Below are 21,356 nucleotides of genomic sequence, written 5' to 3' on the forward strand. Positions count from 1 at the left end.
TTGCAGCGCGTTTCTTTATTTGGTTGTGTTGTGAGTATTTGCAGCGCGTTTCTTTATTTGGTTGTGTTGTGAGCATTTGCAGCGCGTTTTTGTATTTGACTGTGTTGCGAGTATTTGCAGCACATGTGCTGTCAAACTGATGAAGATGTTTTCTTAATTTGCTGGTGCTTTTTATATTTGCATGTGTTTTCTGAAGTTGCAGCGCGTTGAGCTCTCTCGGCCACCGTAATTTTGGCATATTCCGTGCATACAGAAAAAACTGCATACTGTGAACAGTATATAGTATATACTGCAAAAATAGTAAAAGTAGTATGTTTATATGCTATACCACACATTGCCAGTCTCTGAAAAAAATGTATCACAAAATCCACAAAAATCATTAAACAGCACAACTGTTTTCATCATTGATAATAATAATAAATGTTTTTTTGAGCATCAAATCAGCATATTAGATTGATTTCTGAAAGATCATGTGACACTGAAGACTGGAGTAATGATGCTGAAAATTCAGCTTTGCATCACAGGAATACATTACATTTTCAAGCAAAATATATGCAGTCTTGCACCACCGTGAGTATAAGATGCTCCTTTCGAAAACATAAAAAAATCATACTGACCAAACATTTGAAATGTAGTGTATATACATACTGAACATTATATCTTTCCTCTGTGCTTCAGGTATACAACAGCCATCAATAAAGAACATGATCTTAACACAGCCACAGGATAAGGAGGATTATGTTGTAAACAAAGCAGCCAGTGAAAGCTGTTTGTTTGAGCGGCCCGACCAAACAATAGAAGACAGAGGAATGATTGAAACTAGTATTTTTGCTTTTTTTTGTGCTGCAAGTGGCGCATAAATTACAGACTTCACCTTTAAAAGGTGTGTGGCAAAAATACATTGATTCTTCTACATGCTTTGTCTCTATTAAAGGATATGATTAGAAAGTCAGTTAACTGAGTTTAAAGAGTTTTCCACATTATTCCCGTATGATGCCTGGTTACAATTATTGTCAACTCACAGAACTGAGTTTTTATGCTGCCCTGCCATTTTAAATACACACATGCTGGCCTGTTTTTATTTAATCTGAACTATTTCATAATCATTTTCATATGTAATGAGAAGGACATTAACATTTTCCCCTGGAGACGATAAATAAAGAGGACAATTATCAGATCAAAATGAGAGAAAAAAGTGCTTCTCTAACACTGTTGTCATTCAATTCACATGGGAACACTAACTGCAAACTATTTAAATTTGACATTTGCCCTTCTGAATCACCAATGTAACATATAATTAAACAAACTCACTGATTTTTCTGATTTATAAATCACTGACTGGAGCTCAAAGTGCCGAGCCTTAATTGAAACACTGCTGATGGGATTACGGAGGCCTGAACAGTGATCCAGCCTTCATGCAGAGTCACTCAAAAACACAAAGCTGGTCTAGTCTCTGCCATCCCACCACCTCTAACCACCCATAATTGCTTCCTCACCTTTGCCCGGACAGCCGGGCAAAGGTTGACTGGTTGTCCAGTTGGGGATCAGAAAGGGGGACCCCTGGGAACCAGACAAAACAGGTCCCATAGTTTTAGGTAGGTTTAGCAGGATGAAACATATGGGCGCTGGAAAGCATGCTGGGAACATACAGGCTGCAGGTGGCTTATGTGCAGACTAGAGGGTTCCTGATGGTGGGAAAAGTAAGGGTCTACGTTTGTGAAGCCCCTCTAGAGGACGAACCAGCAGGTTTAGAGGTACATAAATGGGGCAGGAGACACAAACACGCTATTTCAGTAGTTCTAAGTGAAGCTGGCCTTTGAGATGGGCCTCCCCTGTGGGTTGTGGCACACAGACAGGAAGCTGAGGATGGATGACTCTCTTTCGCCAGGGTCTAAATCATCCCTCGTTCTCTCCCTCCCTCCCTACTTCTCTCGCTCCACCTGGAAAAACAGTGGTGAGAGAAATGTGATCCTGTCAGATAGGCTGCAGAGCGGTGTAGTTGTCTAAGCTGCTTTACACCATTACACTAATGGAGATAGATGTGGGCTGGAATCATCTTCCCTTCTTCTCTGCTGGATGGAGAGATTGAAAGAGAGTGAGAGAATATCTGCACTGATGAGCCATGAGGGCTAGTGTATGAATGTGAGAGAAGGGAAGCTGCTGAGAGTTGACGACTGATTGCCCATCTCCCATCCCACACACCTTCATAAGTCTTCACACATTCACGCAGGAAAAGATTATGGCTCAGGCCAATAGATAATCTGACTTCCACGGGCCTCAAGCTGAGAGAAACCAAGTAATAAGCCACTAGAGATGCAAAACTGATTTTGCAATGTGAAATAAATGAAGAATGGGAAATATTATCTGTTCCTGGCTTCTCCTTAACACTAATTATGGTATATTATATATTATGGAATATTGTATGAAAAGTGTTTATATTGTAATGGCAACTTTGGTTTCTGCATTTGTGACATTACACTGTCTGAAAAAAAAAGTGCAAAAATTAAACAGCTAGTAACTGTGGCAGTACCCCTAAAGGCACAAGTTTGTACCTTATTTACCCCTAAAAGGTGCATATTCCTATCTTAGAGCAATGTTTCCCAAATGGGGGTTTGTAAGGGAACTGCAGGGGGTTCGTGAACTGATGAAAAGCTAATAATTAAATCGAATGTAAGATTAAAATAAATGAATGTGGCTGGACATTTATCTAATCTATCAAAGGCTGCCATTTTACTTTAGGTTCACTTTGTTTACACATTCACACAATTTCCAGCATTTCTGTATATAGAAGTTAATAGCAATTCACCAGTATTCGGCCAAAATAAAAGATGAACGTTTGAAAGTGAAGAATTTATGAATTTAAAAATAATTATTAGACCTATAATTATCAAATACTCATTTTTTATTTTACTGGACACCAGTAATATCTTCATTTTTATAGTAAAAGTCTAAACAGTAATGTATAATACGTGCAGTCCTATATATAAATATTTTTTAAATTAAAACAATCAAAATAAACTTACTAAAAAAAAGAGTTTAATCCTTTCAGGAGTAAATACAGTACAGATGTCCCTTTAACAGTAATGGCCCGGTGACAAGCTGTTGTACCCCAAAGGTACAATTTTTGCCATTTTTTCTGAGAGTGTAGATTTTGTTCTTCCATCTTTATTTCTCATATGTGCAATATCATCTCTTATTATTTGGACATACCTGACCATTTCTTTTTTTATCATAAGATAAATGCAGGAGAAAAGTTGGAAGCTAGAAAAAAAAAAGAAGCTCAAAATATGACACATCTGTGCCACTTCTCACTCTCTCAAACTTTTCACTTGGCCTGTCGAAAACCATTGCGGTGTGGTGTCAGTCGTGAGTCCTGTATGACATCATCATAATGAGCCCATAATGGTGTAATGCGGCTCCAAATCACTGTCTCATTTGAAACCCACCTGGCCCTTAATGACAAATGGCACAGCAAATCAGTGCACTATTCTGTGAAAATGACTTCAGGAGTGAGTCATCGGTAGAAGCGAGTCCTGTTCAATCTTAACAACAATCAGGGCCCAGTTTAACAAAAGCTTTAGCTTGTTTGTTGTTTTGTTTTTTTCTTTCTTTCTTTCTTTTACACAGGCAGTGATGGAGCAAATGATTGGTGCACATTTGAGATCTCATGCTATCATATATTTGTCACACCACAGAACTGTCTTGTTGGGTTTTCATTCCCTATGTGCTTAGTGTGACCTTAATTTCTCCTTGTGTCTGATTGTGTCATTCCGTTCACCTGAGTTCGATTAATTATCCTCATTTGTGTCTGTACTTAAGTCAAGCCTGTTCAGTTCTGTTTTGTCGAGTATTGTGTGTGTGCGTGTGTTCGTTCCTGACCTGTCTGGATTACCTATTGTGGATTAATTAAAGTGATTATTGGAGTTCTTCGTCCTGCCTGATTACACACCACACGCTCATGACAATATTCTCTTGATGTCTTTGCCCCATCATGGATGTTTTGGATGTCCTGCATTATTTTTTATGTGTTATAAGCAGGGCCGTTGTTTAAATGAGTATGTTGTACTAGAGTGTGCTTCAGTTTGCTATATTTTTTAAATGAGCTGACTTGTCAGAATTAAATTAATAAGGCAAGTAGAAATAATTAAGTAATTTGACAATTAAATTCAAACTGCCTATACTCACTGACATTTAAAAATTACTATAATGTAAATATCACTGACACGGTTAGTTAATTTATTTAATCCCACCAGTAAATAATAATTAATTGTAAGTAACTGATTGATCCACATTATAAAATCGGGTAACACTTAATTTTACAGTGTTCGTGTTACACGTTACATGTACTTACTATAGTTATAACAGTAACTATGCATATTTACATGCAGCTGGTCCTAAACCAAACCCTAATCCTATAGTAAGTACATGTTGTTAATTAATATTACTCCGCACTTAAATGTACAACTGCACTGTAAAAATATGACTGTATTATAAAGTATAACCTAAAATTGTTAAATTAAATGAAAGTAAAAAATATATATATATTTAAATCATTTTAAATACATACATACATACATACATACAAGATTTTCTATGGGGGTGAGCACAGTGGCTAATTCGGTAGCACTGTCACCTCACAGCAAGAAGGTCCCTGGTTTGCGTCCCAGCTTTTTGTGTGGAGTTTGCATGTTCTCCTTGTGTCTTCGTGGGTTTCATCTGGGTGCTCCGATTTCCCCCACAATCCAACCACATGCAGCATAGGCCATCTGCTCAGGGTGTCCCCCGCCTGTGGCCCCAGACACTGGGATAGACTCTAGCCCCCATTGGATGGATGGATTTTTAATAGGCTACTGAGTATTTTGACTTTCTGGATTACCACTTATTATAGTAGAGAGACCAGGAATAAAACAATTTCAATTATTTTTTTTAAGTCTTTCTCATAAAAGGCACACAGTTACATGTTGCTATCCTAGAAGTAAAATACATGGGCTCACGCGCAGAAGAATTTGGAATGAAATGGGTTAATGGCTGCTGCCATCGTGTGGCTTTTCAACGACAAGTTTCTGAGGCTGTTGCGCTGCTCTTTTGTTGTCAAATGCCTCTTCCAGCGGATAGAGGGCGCTAGAGGTTTAGTTTCCTACAAGATCGGTCAGAGACACGCGGAAGCACAGTAACGTTAGCGTAAAGCAAGCGGTGACGCAGCTGGATAGATATGGGTGTGCAAATAAAAGTTGAATACTGGTGAGTGATTTTACAACAGGTAAATCTGTAAATTATCCGAAATATTATGTAATTTACAAATGTTTTCTCTACTCGGGTAAAATGTCTTCGGGAATATGGTAGATTAACCAGCTCATGCTTGCTAGCTCTGCTATCTTTGTAACCCTCTTCATTATCTCGTCCTGCTTATTATGTATTTATGAATAAATGTCATGCACTAATTTATCATACATCATGTTTTAATACGTGCTATTCTCCAAAATGCCCGACGTGTCTCGTAAACGGGTTTGATAGAGAAGTGGTTTACAGATCAGAGCTGATACCTCTGAGGCTCGAGATGATCCATCTAACTGTGGGATTTTAGCAGTTCGACTGCAGTGATAGTTCTGTATATCCCTTAGGAAAGGGGTTTTCAACCTATACAGAATAATGGACCACCATCCAGACTCTAAAGCAACCCAAGAACCCAAATATTGATTTGGACAAACATTAGCTTCTTTAGTGCGTAACAGATTATTAATTTGTCATATATAGACATATATTTTGAAAGAAAAAAAAAGATTGTATTTAAATTTTTGAAGAAAATCCAATGTCTTTTATATGTTTGACCCTTGGTTCACAACACAGGGCGTATAGCAAAGAGATATGTCGCACAACTGAACTGTGAGGAAAGTTATGTGCAATGGTATGAGCTAGATTACTGTCTCCAATTAGTGATCACAGTAATAGTTATGGTATTCAGACTCTTTCAGATCTGAGTTTTTTTTCCCCTCTCATAAAGATTACAATGTTCTATGTGGAAGGCCATTTCCACCATGGAATAAAAATAAATAAATAAAGGTAATTGCGACTTTTTATCTCAACAATTCTGCCTTTTTTTTGTGTAAATTCTGAGAAAGTGAGTCAAAATTGCAAGATCCACTCTCAGAATTGGGAGATGTAAACTTAGAAGTAAAAAAGTTGCAATTTCCTTTATTTTTTTTATTCCATAGTGGAATCAAAAAACAGAATTGTGAGATGTAAACCCAAAATTCTAAGGAAAAAAAGTCAGAATTGCAATTAACTTTATCTGAATTTATGACCCATTTATCAGAATTGCGAGAAATGTGAGATAATGGCGTAACTACATTTTTTTTTTTTTTTATTATTCTGTGGCAGACACTGGCTTCCATAGTTCTAGTCTTCTGATTCATTGTCAAGATATAAACTCGTACACTAGTTACCACCCATTGTCTGTTTTCCTGGAACCAAACGTTTTTTGGAAAAGATCCACTCTCAGAATTGGGAGATGTAAACTTAGAAGTAAAAAAGTTGCAATTTCCTTTATTTTTTTTATTCCATAGTGGAATCAAAAAACAGAATTGTGAGATGTAAACCCAAAATTCTAAGGAAAAAAAGTCAGAATTGCAATTAACTTTATCTGAATTTATGACCCATTTCTCAGAATTGCGAGAAATGTGAGATAATGGCGTAACTACATTTTATTTATTTTTTTTATTTTTTTATTATTCTGTGGCAGACACTGGCTTCCATAGTTCTAGTCTTCTGATTCATTGTCAAGATATAAACTCGTACACTAGTTACCACTCATTGTCTGTTTTCCTGGAACCAAACGTTTGTTGGAAGGCATAATTACTGTAGGCTTACATCTGCTCTTCACTGTTGTGTTGCAGTGGCGGATGAGGGTACGAGCCCCGCTTTCAGGAGCTCAAGCAGGTCATCACTGCTGAGTTCACTGATGCGGATGTGAGTGGCTTTGTCGGCCGCCAAGGTACGTTGCACATTTATGTCCATGTGATGATATACATCTTATGCAAAAATATGAATGTAAGCAAACATCATCAGCTCCTCTGTTTCTCTTTTCCAGGGACCTTTGAGATCGAGATCAATGGACAACTGATTTTCTCAAAGCTGGAAACCAGTGGCTTTCCTTATGAGGAAGATGTGAGTAAATATCTCAGCACTAGACAGGCTGTATAACATTTCACCTATAAAAAGTTGATGATTTTTTCAAATGTATGTGTACATCTCTCTTTTATCCCATCCACAAGATTATGGATGCTATCCAAAGAGCCTATGATGGCCAGCCGGTGGAGAAGATCACCAAGAGCCAGCCTCCTTGTGTCATCCTCTAAAGTTTCACCACTTAACCCTTCACTTTTGGCTCTCAAAATGTCAAGATTTGGAACAATTCTGTTAGCATAATTTAAACATCTAGAGAGAGAGTTTTGGTGCAGGATCCTTAAACGTCCCCTCCTCTTCTCTCCTCCTGTCTGGTTGCTGGACGTAAATGATTATCGTAACTCTAAAGTGAGCAGTTACGGTATGAGTCCTGCAGTCCATGCATCCTTTAAGCTGGAGGAGTAAGATGCGGGGATGCTAAGGAGGAGGCCAGTGGAAGGGTTAATGTCTTTGTTTCTTTTTTTGTTGAAGCCACATTGCCTACTGGGGTCACTGTTCATCTGCTGATTATTTGTTTTTGTTTTGGGGGGGGTTTAAAGTGAAAAATGGATAATGATATATTCATGTACTAAATGTAAGAAGGGAATGCCTAATAGCTTGGGTCACCTAATTCACATTATTTGTGGGTCCATCTGAGTAGATAAATTGCCATTTTGCAAGTGTCCCTTTATATCCACCATCCCATGTCAGCATGAAGAGATCACAAATAAATGAAAATAATATTGGGGAGTACTTGAAATGCTTGTTTGAAGTACTGTAGGGCACATTCTAAACCAATTTTGCTTGGTGTCAAAGCTCAGGTGATTTTCCTCTTGCAAGCATTTTGTGCAGTAGTTGTTTTTTATTAGTATTGCAGTGTTACAGACTTTTGCATTGTTAAATTAAACCAAATAGCTGGTTTAAGGGCATTTAAAGACTTGCAGACACTGCCGCATGATAACTATTTTTTGTTGTTGTTTTTTTTTTGGTGTGTGTGTTTTTAGAAACTACTGAAGGCCATGTTTTTGAAACACTCATATACGGTTAATAAAATAATGAGCTATCATCTAGTTTTGTCCTCCAATTGTGTTTGGATCACTTGTTGCCTGATTGTTCCTGTACCTTTGCTTTTTACATGCCATCTATTATGTTACATGTGTTCTGCATTCATGTGTATTCTGTTAATATACAGTCAAACAAGAACCCTGTAACACAAAAACTTTTTTTCTCAGAGGTACTAGCGTTGGTGTGCGTGTCATATGGTCTCTAACAAATGTTTGAGATGATAGTAGAAGTAATATTGTTAATAATTTAAATAGACTGCAATATGAAATTACATTCAGGAATTAGTAGACTTTTTAATTGAGGCGGTAGATCAAACCTAATTCAATGTAGTGCAGTGGGGTGGAAGTTTCTTCTCGTGGTTGTGAGGACAGCGATGTTTAGCTGCTTAACTTGGTCCAGTTGATTCTTTTAATTTGTTGTTGACCTTAAAATACATGGATTGTTCCATTTCTGTGAGTTCTGGTTTTATTGTATGTTAAAAGTGTTATATGTTACAGTAAGCTTTTTGTCAGGTCCTAATTTAAAAATATTTTTACATAAAAATACATGTTGAAAAATACATAATTCATATAGAATACATATTGAAATATATTAAATCTGTATGTAAACCTTGTAACACACTTTATTTTACATTCAGTGCTACATACTGTTGAAAACGGCTTAAACCTTCAATTGTTTAGCGCATTTTGGCCTGGCATTTTAGCTGCCGACCAGCAAACCATCAGAATGCTGGCTTTAATCTAGTTTCACAGCCCGTGAAACTAGCTTAGTGTGGTTTGCCAATGTTTTTTCTTTCGTTCTTTCTTTTAAATTTTTGCAATGCATTATGTATTTTGAACAGTTCGTGTAAAGAGCTGTTTCATAAACCGAGCTAGCGATTGTTTTACCTCATCGTGTGGTTCCTGACATCAGCGTGGCATATTTACATGCTCAAAATTTTTCAAATAAAGTCATATATTTTTTTATTATTATTTTTTTTTATTATTATTAATAATAATAATGGTGTTTATTGTATTTCATGTGTCCAAGTTCAAGTTTGTCGCAGCTCTGATTCACGAAAAAAGTTCAAACTTAAAAGTCATTTTACGTTAAACTAAACTTAAAATGCATTTGCATCAATGAGTCAGCGAATTGTTGACTCGAGAACCTCGCGGACAGTAAATGAATCATTCGGATGTTTTGTGAACCGGTTCAACCAGTTCTCTGAAACACAGACATCGCGAGTGTTGTTATCATAGAAACCGGTTTAGGCAGTCGTGTTTTCAACTTCTGAAAAAAAAGCCGGTTATATACGCAGAAATGACTGAGCATATTTTAATCAGAAATAATCAGTCTTCTTTAACCCACCAGCGGCGGATGAGGCTACGAGCCTCGTTTCCGGGAGCTGAAGCGAGGTATCAACGCCAAGTGCCCTGATGCCGAGGTGTCAGGCTTCGTGGGCCGGAGAGGTTGAGTACACAGTGTCCTTCTGACTCTCCACGTATAGACACTATAGTCATATAGCATACATAAATTCCTCATGAACTAAATAAATGAAACGTTTGTGGCATTCACAGTAACGGTGTCACCTGTGTCTGTGGCCAGTATGTCAACATATTCTCTCTTTCCTTTTTCCTGTAGGAAGTTTTGAGGTACAGATCAATGAACATCTGGTCTTCTCAAAATTAGAAACAGGAGGTTTCCCCTATGAAGAGGATGTAAGCATCAGGGAATATTACATTTTGTGTGTTTGTTTGTTTGTAATGTGTGGCCAAATACCTTGTAAAGCATATTGTGTCCTAGTTTTAGACTTGATGTGCCCTTTTGGGTTACATAGCATACAGTAGCCTATAGGATCAAGAGTAGGCCTATACTTTTTAAAGCCAATGCTTTTGAATTTTGCTTGGTATGTACAAAAATGTATAGATGTGGGATCATTCTTTATGACATTGTTATAATGCAAGTTTGTTTCCATAAGACTTTTTGAAATGACACAAATGGAATTATGAGAATAGAGACCAGAAATGTGAAACAAATCAATGGTAGATTCCAGCTCTGGGCATTCACTCAATAATCTCACGAGGTGCACTCTGGGATACTGTTTAAATAGTATTGAACGGTTTCTCATGTATGATGGACATTGTTGACTGCGTTTTCTTCACTATCTGCTGCAACACATCCATTTGAACAAAGTTTTGTCCAAAAAATGTATAGTTAGGCGCAATTTTGCATTGTCAGAGTAAATTCAAGCATTTAATCAAAGCCTTTAGATCGAAAGATTTTTAATGCAAAAAAAATTTATCAGTCAAGTCTGTCTAATTGTAAATAGTAGTGTGTGTTGTTTACTTATTTTAATTTTCATCATCTTTTTTCTTTGTCCAATCCCTGTAGATTATGGAGGCCATTGTTAAGGCTAAGGATGGAAAGCCTGAAAAGATCACCAAAAGCCATAAAGAGTGCATCATCCTCTAATGCTTTGGCCTCTGATGCCCATTACCATCTCCGCTCCCATCCTCTGTCCCATCCACACAAGCATCTTACTGGTCTATAGCAGAAAATGGTTTAATTGTTTTTTAAGCTCTTTACTTGTCTCCTTTATCACTCTAGTTTTTTGGACGTAAATGATTGCCATAGCTCAAAGTTCAAAAATTATGGTATGAAGCTTTAGTCCAGAAAACTCTGAACCCAGTTTAGAGTAATAAAGAAGATTAGTGAAGAGAAGAGTACGTTTTTCTTTTTTTTAATGGTCAGTTTCTTGACAGAATAATAATTTTATTCATGAGATATCAGACACACCTAGTCTTTTTCTTATACATATAACTTACATTTTATTGTATTGAGTAGGATTTCAAAAATACATTTATTAGAATAAACTTTAATGGAAAATAGACACAAATATTGTTAGGGGGCAATTGGTAAAATTACTCAATTTAAAAAAGTTTACTTTTGAGTAGTGAAACTGTTGATTTAACTGGCTCAAAGATAATTGGCTTATCATTTTAGATTTATAAAATGATTAATGTGGTCCATGTAATGTAAAAATCAATCAATAAATAAACTTAATATTTTCTGAAAATATTTGCACATTGTTTTTGATATGAGCTAAGTGTTATCACATAGGCTACCTAACTTTTAACTCTCATGAAGCCTCTCTGCTTCAGGCTTTATAATAATTTCATAAGTTATGGTGCATTAGATGTTTTAGCGCAGCAGTGAATTCTTTTATTGAAATCCTTCAGGCTGTAAACATTTTAGTCAACAGTAGAGGGCGGTAGTCTTTGCAACTGTGTTCTTTCAGTATATTTGATATTCTCTCAGTTCACTTCATGCATTAACAAAATGGAGGCGAAATTGTTTAAATGGAGCCATCTATAATAAAGAAGATTTCCTAACTACTTGCAAGTAACAGAATGATAATTATTACCAGCAATCAGTTGCAGGGATTATTTCACAAGATTCAGGTATAATAGTGTACTATAAATATTGTGCACTAAACAAAAGTATTACGTATGGTGATTAAGTTCAAGTCAGGAAGGCTCAGAATCAATATAACATCTCTGTTTTTGTAAGACAAAACACAGCTAGGGCAATTGACACCAACATTTCATTATAACAAAGTGTTGAACACTGCACTGTAATTTTCCAAATGAAAATTGTGTGAAAGCCCTTAAAGCAGCGGGTGATCGTTTGTGTGTATGGTTATCACAGAACAGTAAAGCTGGTGTGTTTTATCATAAAATGCTAGAGAGTGCAGGAGGGACACTGGCTTGAACGCTGGGGAATAATATCTTACAAACACTCAAAGGCACACTGGTGTTATTGTAAAGAGCAGAGATACCCACAAGAGCAAGCATACAGTGCTAAAAATACCTCTGACAAAGAAAATTCAATTCAAGAATGTAATTATTGATTGTAATCATTCTAATAATATAAAATATATTATGCATTAATTTCCTAATCATAATTCAAATCTTGAGTCTGTGAATGTAAAGCCGTATGATTTTTGGCAAGATTCTACAATGTGGAAAAAAACGGTGGTTAAATTGTCCCTCTAGTTACATTTGTGTTGTCAAAATATTGTTGAAAATTGCCTCTCAGGGCAAGATGAACCCCCACCGCCTTTAATTTTCTCTTTTGACTAATAGGCCTAGATGGCACAAAATCTCATCTGAACACTTTTGATAAATGTATGCTATTTTTAATTTTGTCATTTCGTCTGAATATCAACATCAGTGTGATTTAGTCAGTTACATCAAAGGCTTGAGGTAATTGGTCTAATTGTATATCTCTGGAAAATATTGATGACGATGTATTATTTTGAATTTCACAGTTTTTAATTTGAAGACAAGTTAATAGGCTATTTGTACATTTCAGGCATCTTTCATTAAAACCTATTGGTTAATTGAGTGAAATCATTGGCTGATGCATCCTGCGCTTGTTAAACTTCTATCTAAATATGTTACAGTTTGAAAGCAAATCCACATTGTTCTTAAATTGGCTAAATTGTAGTCCAACAAAATAATCACGTATAATCGAATCATATCAAATTTCAGATTTCAAGTCGCATTTCAACTTGTAAACAAATGTAATCATTAGAGTAAAAATGTAATTGTTAGAGTAAATATTCACATTTCTACTAAACAGCTTCATCCAACTTATTTCTAAAATAGAAGCGAGTGCGGCTGTTTGTAACTTGAATGTGCGAGACTTCCAGAGTCATTTGCTTCCAGTTATTTTTCCAGTACAAAAACAGTCCGTTATGCTGCTTGATATTGCAAACTGGTATTTGTTATATCATTTCTATCATTTTATTTTATTGTAGTAATCATAAACACACTTGTTTGTAGCGCAAATACATTTACCGTTTACTGCACTTTCAGGTAACGGCTAATGAATCACATTCACAGAAAAACTGCCTACTTCCGCGTTCCAAAACACACTTTATTTTACATTCAGTGCTACATACTGTTGAAAACGGCTTAAACCTTCAATTGTTTAGCGCATTTTGGCCTGGCATTTTAGCTGCCGACCAGCAAACCATCAGAATGCTGGCTTTAATCTAGTTTCACAGCCCGTGAAACTAGCTTAGTGTGGTTTGCCAATGTTTTTTCTTTCGTTCTTTCTTTTTTCAGTAGTGCTGAAAAGCTCAAGTGTACCCTAAAAATAATTATTTCATGCAGCTGTTGACATTTATTTTGATTCAATAGTGAAAGGTAAAAGAGGTTCATTGTCATTGACAATGCTGATCAGTTTCTCAGTAGGCGTGTCAGACAGGTGGAGGTGAGCCAGGTGTAGCCTTCCTGACACAGGTGTCTCAGCGAGAAAGAGTGCATGTGTTGTTTTCAGTCTCCTCGAATAACCAGGTAACCATTAACCTTCACAGGTCAGAATCTAAAGACAAGAATCATGGGGGTGAAGATAAAAGTCGAATACTGGTAAGATTCTTTACTTCGTATCCAAGTGCACCTGTCTTTGAAGTAATGTTGTTCCTCGTAAATTTTTGCAATGCATTATGTATTTTGAACAGTTCGTGTAAAGAGCTGTTTCATAAACCGAGCTAGCGATTGTTTTACCTCATCGTGTGGTTCCTGACATCAGCGTGGCATATTTACATGCTCAAAATTTTTCAAATAAAGTCATATATTTTTTTATTATTATTTTTTTTTATTATTATTAATAATAATAATGGTGTTTATTGTATTTCATGTGTCCAAGTTCAAGTTTGTCGCAGCTCTGATTCACAAAAAAAGTTCAAACTTAAAAGTCATTTTACGTTAAACTAAACTTAAAATGTATTTGCATCAATGAGTCAGCGAATTGTTGACTCGAGAACCTCGCGGACAGTAAATGAATCATTCGGATGTTTTGTGAACCGGTTCAACCAGTTCTCTGAAACACAGACATCGCGAGTGTTGTTATCATAGAAACCGGTTTAGGCAGTCGTGTTTTCAACTTCTGAAAAAAAAGCCGGTTATATACGCAGAAATGACTGAGCATATTTTAATCAGAAATAATCAGTCTTCTTTAACCCACCAGCGGCGGATGAGGCTACGAGCCTCGTTTCCGGGAGCTGAAGCGAGGTATCAACGCCAAGTGCCCTGATGCCGAGGTGTCAGGCTTCGTGGGCCGGAGAGGTTGAGTACACAGTGTCCTTCTGACTCTCCACGTATAGACACTATAGTCATATAGCATACTAGCATACATAAATTCCTCATGAACTAAATAAATGAAACGTTTGTGGCGTTCACAGTAACGGTGTCACCTGTGTCTGTGGCCAGTATGTCAACATATTCTCTCTTTCCTTTTTCCTGTAGGAAGTTTTGAGGTACAGATCAATGAACATCTGGTCTTCTCAAAATTAGAAACAGGAGGTTTCCCTTATGAAGAGGAAAAAAGTTCAAACTTAAAAGTCATTTTACGTTAAACTAAACTTAAAATGCATTTGCATCAATGAGTCAGCGAATTGTTGACTCGAGAACCTCGCGGACAGTAAATGAATCATTCGGATGTTTTGTGAACCGGTTCAACCAGTTCTCTGAAACACAGACATCGCGAGTGTTGTTATCATAGAAACCGGTTTAGGCAGTCGTGTTTTCAACTTCTGAAAAAAAAGCCGGTTATACACGCAGAAATGACAGAGCATATTTTAATCAGAAATAATCAGTCTTCTTTAACCCACCAGCGGCGGATGAGGCTACGAGCCTCGTTTCCGGGAGCTGAAGCGAGGTATCAACGCCAAGTGCCCTGATGCCGAGGTGTCAGGCTTCGTGGGCCGGAGAGGTTGAGTACACAGTGTCCTTCTGACTCTCCACGTATAGACACTATAGTCATATAGCATACATAAATTCCTCATGAACTAAATAAATGAAACGTTTGTGGCATTCACAGTAACGGTGTCACCTGTGTCTGTGGCCAGTATGTCAACATATTCTCTCTTTCCTTTTTCCTGTAGGAAGTTTTGAGGTACAGATCAATGAACATCTGGTCTTCTCAAAATTAGAAACAGGAGGTTTCCCCTATGAAGAGGATGTAAGCATCAGGGAATATTACATTTTGTGTGTTTGTTTGTTTGTAATGTGTGGCCAAATACCTTGTAAAGCATATTGTGTCCTAGTTTTAGACTTGATGTGCCCTTTTGGGTTACATAGCATACAGTAGCCTATAGGATCAAGAGTAGGCCTATACTTTTTAAAGCCAATGCTTTTGAATTTTGCTTGGTATGTACAAAAATGTATAGATGTGGGATCATTCTTTGTGACATTGTTATAATGCAAGTTTGTTTCCGTAAGACTTTTTGAAATGACACAAATGGAATTATGAGAATAGTGACCAGAAATGTGAAACAAATCAATGGTAGATTCCAGCTCTGGGCATTCACTCAATAATCTCACGAGGTGCACTCTGGGATACTGTTTAAATAGTATTGAACGGTTTCTCATGTATGATGGACATTGTTGACTGCGTTTTCTTCACTATCTGCTGCAACACATCCATTTGAACAAAGTTTTGTCCAAAAAATGTATAGTTAGGCGCAATTTTGCATTGTCAGAGTAAATTCAAGCATTTAATCAAAGCCTTTAGATCGAAAGATTTTTAATGCAAAAAAAATTTATCAGTCAAGTCTGTCTAATTGTAAATAGTAGTGTGTGTTGTTTACTTATTTTAATTTTCATCATCTTTTTTCTTTGTCCAATCCCTGTAGATTATGGAGGCCATTGTTAAGGCTAAGGATGGAAAGCCTGAAAAGATCACCAAAAGCCATAAAGAGTGCATCATCCTCTAATGCTTTGGCCTCTGATGCCCATTACCATCTCCGCTCCCATCCTCTGTCCCATCCACACAAGCATCTTACTGGTCTATAGCAGAAAATGGTTTAATTGTTTTTTAAGCTCTTTACTTGTCTCCTTTATCACTCTAGTTTTTTGGACGTAAATGATTGCCATAGCTCAAAGTTCAAAAATTATGGTATGAAGCTTTAGTCCAGAAAACTCTGAACCCAGTTTAGAGTAATAAAGAAGATTAGTGAAGAGAAGAGTACGTTTTTCTTTTTTTTAATGGTCAGTTTCTTGACAGAATAATAATTTTATTCATGAGATATCAGACACACCTAGTCTTTTTCTTATACATATAACTTACATTTTATTGTATTGAGTAGGATTTCAAAAATACATTTATTAGAATAAACTTTAATGGAAAATAGACACAAATATTGTTAGGGGGCAATTGGTAAAATTACTCAATTTAAAAAAGTTTACTTTTGAGTAGTGAAACTGTTGATTTAACTGGCTCAAAGATAATTGGCTTATCATTTTAGATTTATAAAATGATTAATGTGGTCCATGTAATGTAAAAATCAATCAATAAATAAACTTAATATTTTCTGAAAATATTTGCACATTGTTTTTGATATGAGCTAAGTGTTATCACATAGGCTACCTAACTTTTAACTCTCATGAAGCCTCTCTGCTTCAGGCTTTATAATAATTTCATAAGTTATGGTGCATTAGATGTTTTAGCGCAGCAGTGAATTCTTTTATTGAAATCCTTCAGGCTGTAAACATTTTAGTCAACAGTAGAGGGCGGTAGTCTTTGCAACTGTGTTCTTTCAGTATATTTGATATTCTCTCAGTTCACTTCATGCATTAACAAAATGGAGGCGAAATTGTTTAAATGGAGCCATCTATAATAAAGAAGATTTCCTAACTACTTGCAAGTAACAGAATGATAATTATTACCAGCAATCAGTTGCAGGGATTATTTCACAAGATTCAGGTATAATAGTGTACTATAAATATTGTGCACTAAACAAAAGTATTACGTATGGTGATTAAGTTCAAGTCAGGAAGGCTCAGAATCAATATAACATCTCTGTTTTTGTAAGACAAAACACAGCTAGGGCAATTGACACCAACATTTCATTATAACAAAGTGTTGAACACTGCACTGTAATTTTCCAAATGAAAATTGTGTGAAAGCCCTTAAAGCAGCGGGTGATCGTTTGTGTGTATGGTTATCACAGAACAGTAAAGCTGGTGTGTTTTATCATAAAATGCTAGAGAGTGCAGGAGGGACACTGGCTTGAACGCTGGGGAATAATATCTTACAAACACTCAAAGGCACACTGGTGTTATTGTAAAGAGCAGAGATACCCACAAGAGCAAGCATACAGTGCTAAAAATACCTCTGACAAAGAAAATTCAATTCAAGAATGTAATTATTGATTGTAATCATTCTAATAATATAAAATATATTATGCATTAATTTCCTAATCATAATTCAAATCTTGAGTCTGTGAATGTAAAGCCGTATGATTTTTGGCAAGATTCTACAATGTGGAAAAAAACGGTGGTTAAATTGTCCCTCTAGTTACATTTGTGTTGTCAAAATATTGTTGAAAATTGCCTCTCAGGGCAAGATGAACCCCCACCGCCTTTAATTTTCTCTTTTGACTAATAGGCCTAGATGGCACAAAATCTCATCTGAACACTTTTGATAAATGTATGCTATTTTTAATTTTGTCATTTCGTCTGAATATCAACATCAGTGTGATTTAGTCAGTTACATCAAAGGCTTGAGGTAATTGGTCTAATTGTATATCTCTGGAAAATATTGATGACGATGTATTATTTTGAATTTCACAGTTTTTAATTTGAAGACAAGTTAATAGGCTATTTGTACATTTCAGGCATCTTTCATTAAAACCTATTGGTTAATTGAGTGAAATCATTGGCTGATGCATCCTGCGCTTGTTAAACTTCTATCTAAATATGTTACAGTTTGAAAGCAAATCCACATTGTTCTTAAATTGGCTAAATTGTAGTCCAACAAAATAATCACGTATAATCGAATCATATCAAATTTCAGATTTCAAGTCGCATTTCAACTTGTAAACAAATGTAATCATTAGAGTAAAAATGTAATTGTTAGAGTAAATATTCACATTTCTACTAAACAGCTTCATCCAACTTATTTCTAAAATAGAAGCGAGTGCGGCTGTTTGTAACTTGAATGTGCGAGACTTCCAGAGTCATTTGCTTCCAGTTATTTTTCCAGTACAAAAACAGTCCGTTATGCTGCTTGATATTGCAAACTGGTATTTGTTATATCATTTCTATCATTTTATTTTATTGTAGTAATCATAAACACACTTGTTTGTAGCGCAAATACATTTACCGTTTACTGCACTTTCAGGTAACGGCTAATGAATCACATTCACAGAAAAACTGCCTACTTCCGCGTTCCAAAATAGGGTGTATACAATAACAAGCAGAAAACATACATTTTTGTTATAATATTAAACTACAAGTGACAAAAACTTTAGCATTTACACACACTATATAAAGAAAACTTCCTCTCAGACTGGCTCAGTAATCATGCAACAGGGCGCTTGGGTTCAGTTATTGCTCACGGGTCATGTGATGCTCCTCTGGAGATGCAGTTATTCCATCCTTTAATAGGTCATAACTGCAGGACTGAGCATTAATTACTCTTTTACTCCTGAGAGGTCTCTAGCCACGGGAATGCTGACATCATTTATGTGTTGTCAGTGAACTGTAATCATTGCCTGGTGTCCCCAGTGAAAATGTGCTCTAATGCACCTGGTATAAAGGTGTGTATTCCTCCCCATGGACTTTTACAATGTATATATTATTTTAAATGAACGCTAGGTAAATCATAAGTTGACTGTATATTATTAGTATTCATTGTATGTTAGAGTGAGTGTTATTTATATACCTCTTTCCTTTTATTTGGCATTGTCTTTTTCTTATAGTTTTCAGCTCTCAGTCAAGACAGCAGCATAATAATTGCAGGGACAGACCAAGTCCAGTCCTGCTCATGAAGGCCAGCTTTCTGCAGAGTTTTGCTGCAACCTGCCTGAAGGTTTCTAGTAATCATGAAGACCTTTATTAGATGGTTCAGATGTGTTTAATTGGGGTTGGAGCTAAACTCTGCAGGAAGGTGGCTCTCCAGGAGCAGGATCGGTTGTCTTAGAGCAACCTGCCTTGCTTGAGGGCACATTGGGAATGATACAAGAGGATGTCAGAAGTGCTCTGTTTTCTCAATCTGTGTCACTTGGGATTGAACCTTCAAACTCTAAATGGCAGCCCAAGACCCTTGACCACTCAACCCCCATCTCCATGTTTCAGGTAATGTATCACATTCGGTCACATAAATTGTTGTTTCGTATTGAAATATTGAAAATGATTATTAGTTGTTCGTATGAATTGTAAGATATAAGTTGCATGTTTGTGTCTGAAAGCTTGTGTAAATTTGAGCGCAGTGGTAAACAGTCATGGGGTCATGCGTGTGTTGATAATGTGTTGGTGCCGGGGTTACTGCTTCTTTCAAAAATCATTTTCCCATCCATGTTCACCTCATACCCAATGTACCATGGCCAAAATTGCTGTAAAAATAGTGGACGGTTCTCGCTAATTCAGAGTTGGGTCAACATTTTCCCCCCACAATCCTAAATATAGGGCATTATTTCTACTCTGTCATAGTAGATTTTTTTTTTTTTTTACTTTTTTTAAAAACATTTAAATATAAATGAGTACATTTTGGTACTTTCACTAATAAATCACATAGGGTATAATTGAGAACATTTCATTGAAAGTCAATATTTTTGTACTTTTTGCCAAGAAAAAAACAAAAACAGGTCACTGTGATGGAGCTGAAATATTAAGCTTGATAAGGCAAATGTAAGTGTAAAGACATGCTGTAAGCAAAACATAATGTGTTAGAACCATGTGATCAAAAACACTGTTAGGATGCCCTCACTTATGATGTCAGAAAGATTAAACCATTATTTTTAAGTGGGGAAATGAACAGAAAGTGAGGGATAAAGACAAAATATGCATTTTTAGAAAATGCATAAAGCATTTGATAAATAAAAAAAATTAATTAATTTAAATAAAACCAAAATGTATCTATTTTTTGTTCTTCTATATAGTCCATTAAAATGTAAATGTGATGAATGGCAACATACAAATCGGCTGATTTTCCAATGACTAATGAAACATTTTTAATAAAACTGTTATATTTTCAACTTTCTTTTGCATTACACCCTAAACAGAGTTAAATCTATCAAATTATGTGTGCCAGGTTTAGTGTCCTGAGTAGTAATGAATAGTAAGACACGAGAACATAAAGGGAACACAAATGGTGTTTCTAGAGAATGACCTGAACCAAGAAGGTTCAAATGGCACACCCTGGATTATTGTTTTGTTTTTTATTTATTTCCAGGACCTAAACGAGCTCATTGGCTCAAGGGGCAGCGGTGTTTCCGTGACTCAGCGGAAAAAAGGTGACATATCAAACTGATGTGAGGGCCAAGGAGGGGGAAACCCCTTAAAGAACCACCCCCCCCAAGCCAACTTTAGAGGGGTGTCCACCATTACCCTACATGAAGGGAATCCCAAACCTCTATGCAGCTTGACGTCAGAAGGCAGGATGCTGTTTTGCTGATTCATTTGCCTTGCTTATGATGAGCTCCACATTAAAACTCCACATAAACCTCTCACTCTCTCTCTCTATGTCATAATTTGGCCTTTATTCAGATTAACTGTTTTCTGTTAGTGGCATAAACAATGGGTTATTTATATTTTATATTAAAGGGGTCATATGATGCGATTTCAAGTTTTCCTTTCTCTTTGGAGTGTTACAAGCTGATTGTGCATAGATAAGATCCCTGAAGTTGCAAAGACTAAAGTCTCAAAACCAAAGAGATATTCTTTATCAAAGTTAAGACTCTGCCACGCCCCCCTAAAACGGCTCGTTCTAACACGCCCCCACATATCTACCTCACTATGTGGAAATATTTGCATAATGCCACCCAAATGTTCACGCAAAGAAAGAAGGCTGGTTTCAGTAACCGCAGTTAGTGTTGAAGCAGCCATGTCAGGGAGACGCTGTGTGTTTCTAGGCGAAAGCAAAAGCACTTTATTTGGCCTTCCGAAAGTAGATGCATTTAGGAATCTTTAAGATTACTTACAACAGAACAGCAATGCATTTTATGGACGACCGTTTCGTGAACCTAGGAGAGGAGGTAATTCTGACTTTGCTATGACAATCTGGCGCTTCTGAATCAGCTACTGTTTTGTTATTAGTTTAAGTATTTGCTATTGACTGTTCAAATGCGTGTGAGAGAGAGA

At 36.4% G+C, this 21,356-nt stretch overlaps 1 protein-coding gene and 4 pseudogenes across 1 annotated transcript in view; 4 read left to right on the forward strand and 1 right to left on the reverse strand.

Annotated features, from left to right (window-relative positions):
* The window catches only part of LOC107708544 (tumor necrosis factor receptor superfamily member 16-like), a 45,338-nt gene extending 41,990 nt beyond the window's left edge, over positions 1–3,348 (reverse strand). Inside the window, exon 1 of the mRNA XM_016512808.1 lies at positions 3,313–3,348. Coding sequence (XP_016368294.1) covers positions 3,313–3,348 — 36 coding nt within the window. The remainder of the gene's footprint in view (positions 1–3,312) is intronic.
* A 1,790-nt stretch (positions 3,349–5,138) lies between these two features.
* LOC107708554 (migration and invasion enhancer 1-like) lies at positions 5,139–8,188 on the forward strand (annotated as a pseudogene).
* Positions 7,546–10,926, forward strand: LOC107708545 (migration and invasion enhancer 1-like; annotated as a pseudogene).
* A 2,289-nt stretch (positions 10,927–13,215) lies between these two features.
* On the forward strand, positions 13,216–14,629 carry LOC107708547 (migration and invasion enhancer 1-like; annotated as a pseudogene).
* Positions 14,630–14,655: 26 nt separating this feature from the next.
* On the forward strand, positions 14,656–16,237 carry LOC107708548 (migration and invasion enhancer 1-like; annotated as a pseudogene).
* Positions 16,238–21,356: the final 5,119 nt, after the last annotated feature.

This window comes from Sinocyclocheilus rhinocerous, unplaced genomic scaffold (genome assembly GCF_001515625.1).
Source record: "Sinocyclocheilus rhinocerous isolate Xijiao unplaced genomic scaffold, SAMN03320098_v1.1 scaffold1618, whole genome shotgun sequence".
NCBI lineage: Eukaryota > Metazoa > Chordata > Actinopteri > Cypriniformes > Cyprinidae > Sinocyclocheilus > Sinocyclocheilus rhinocerous.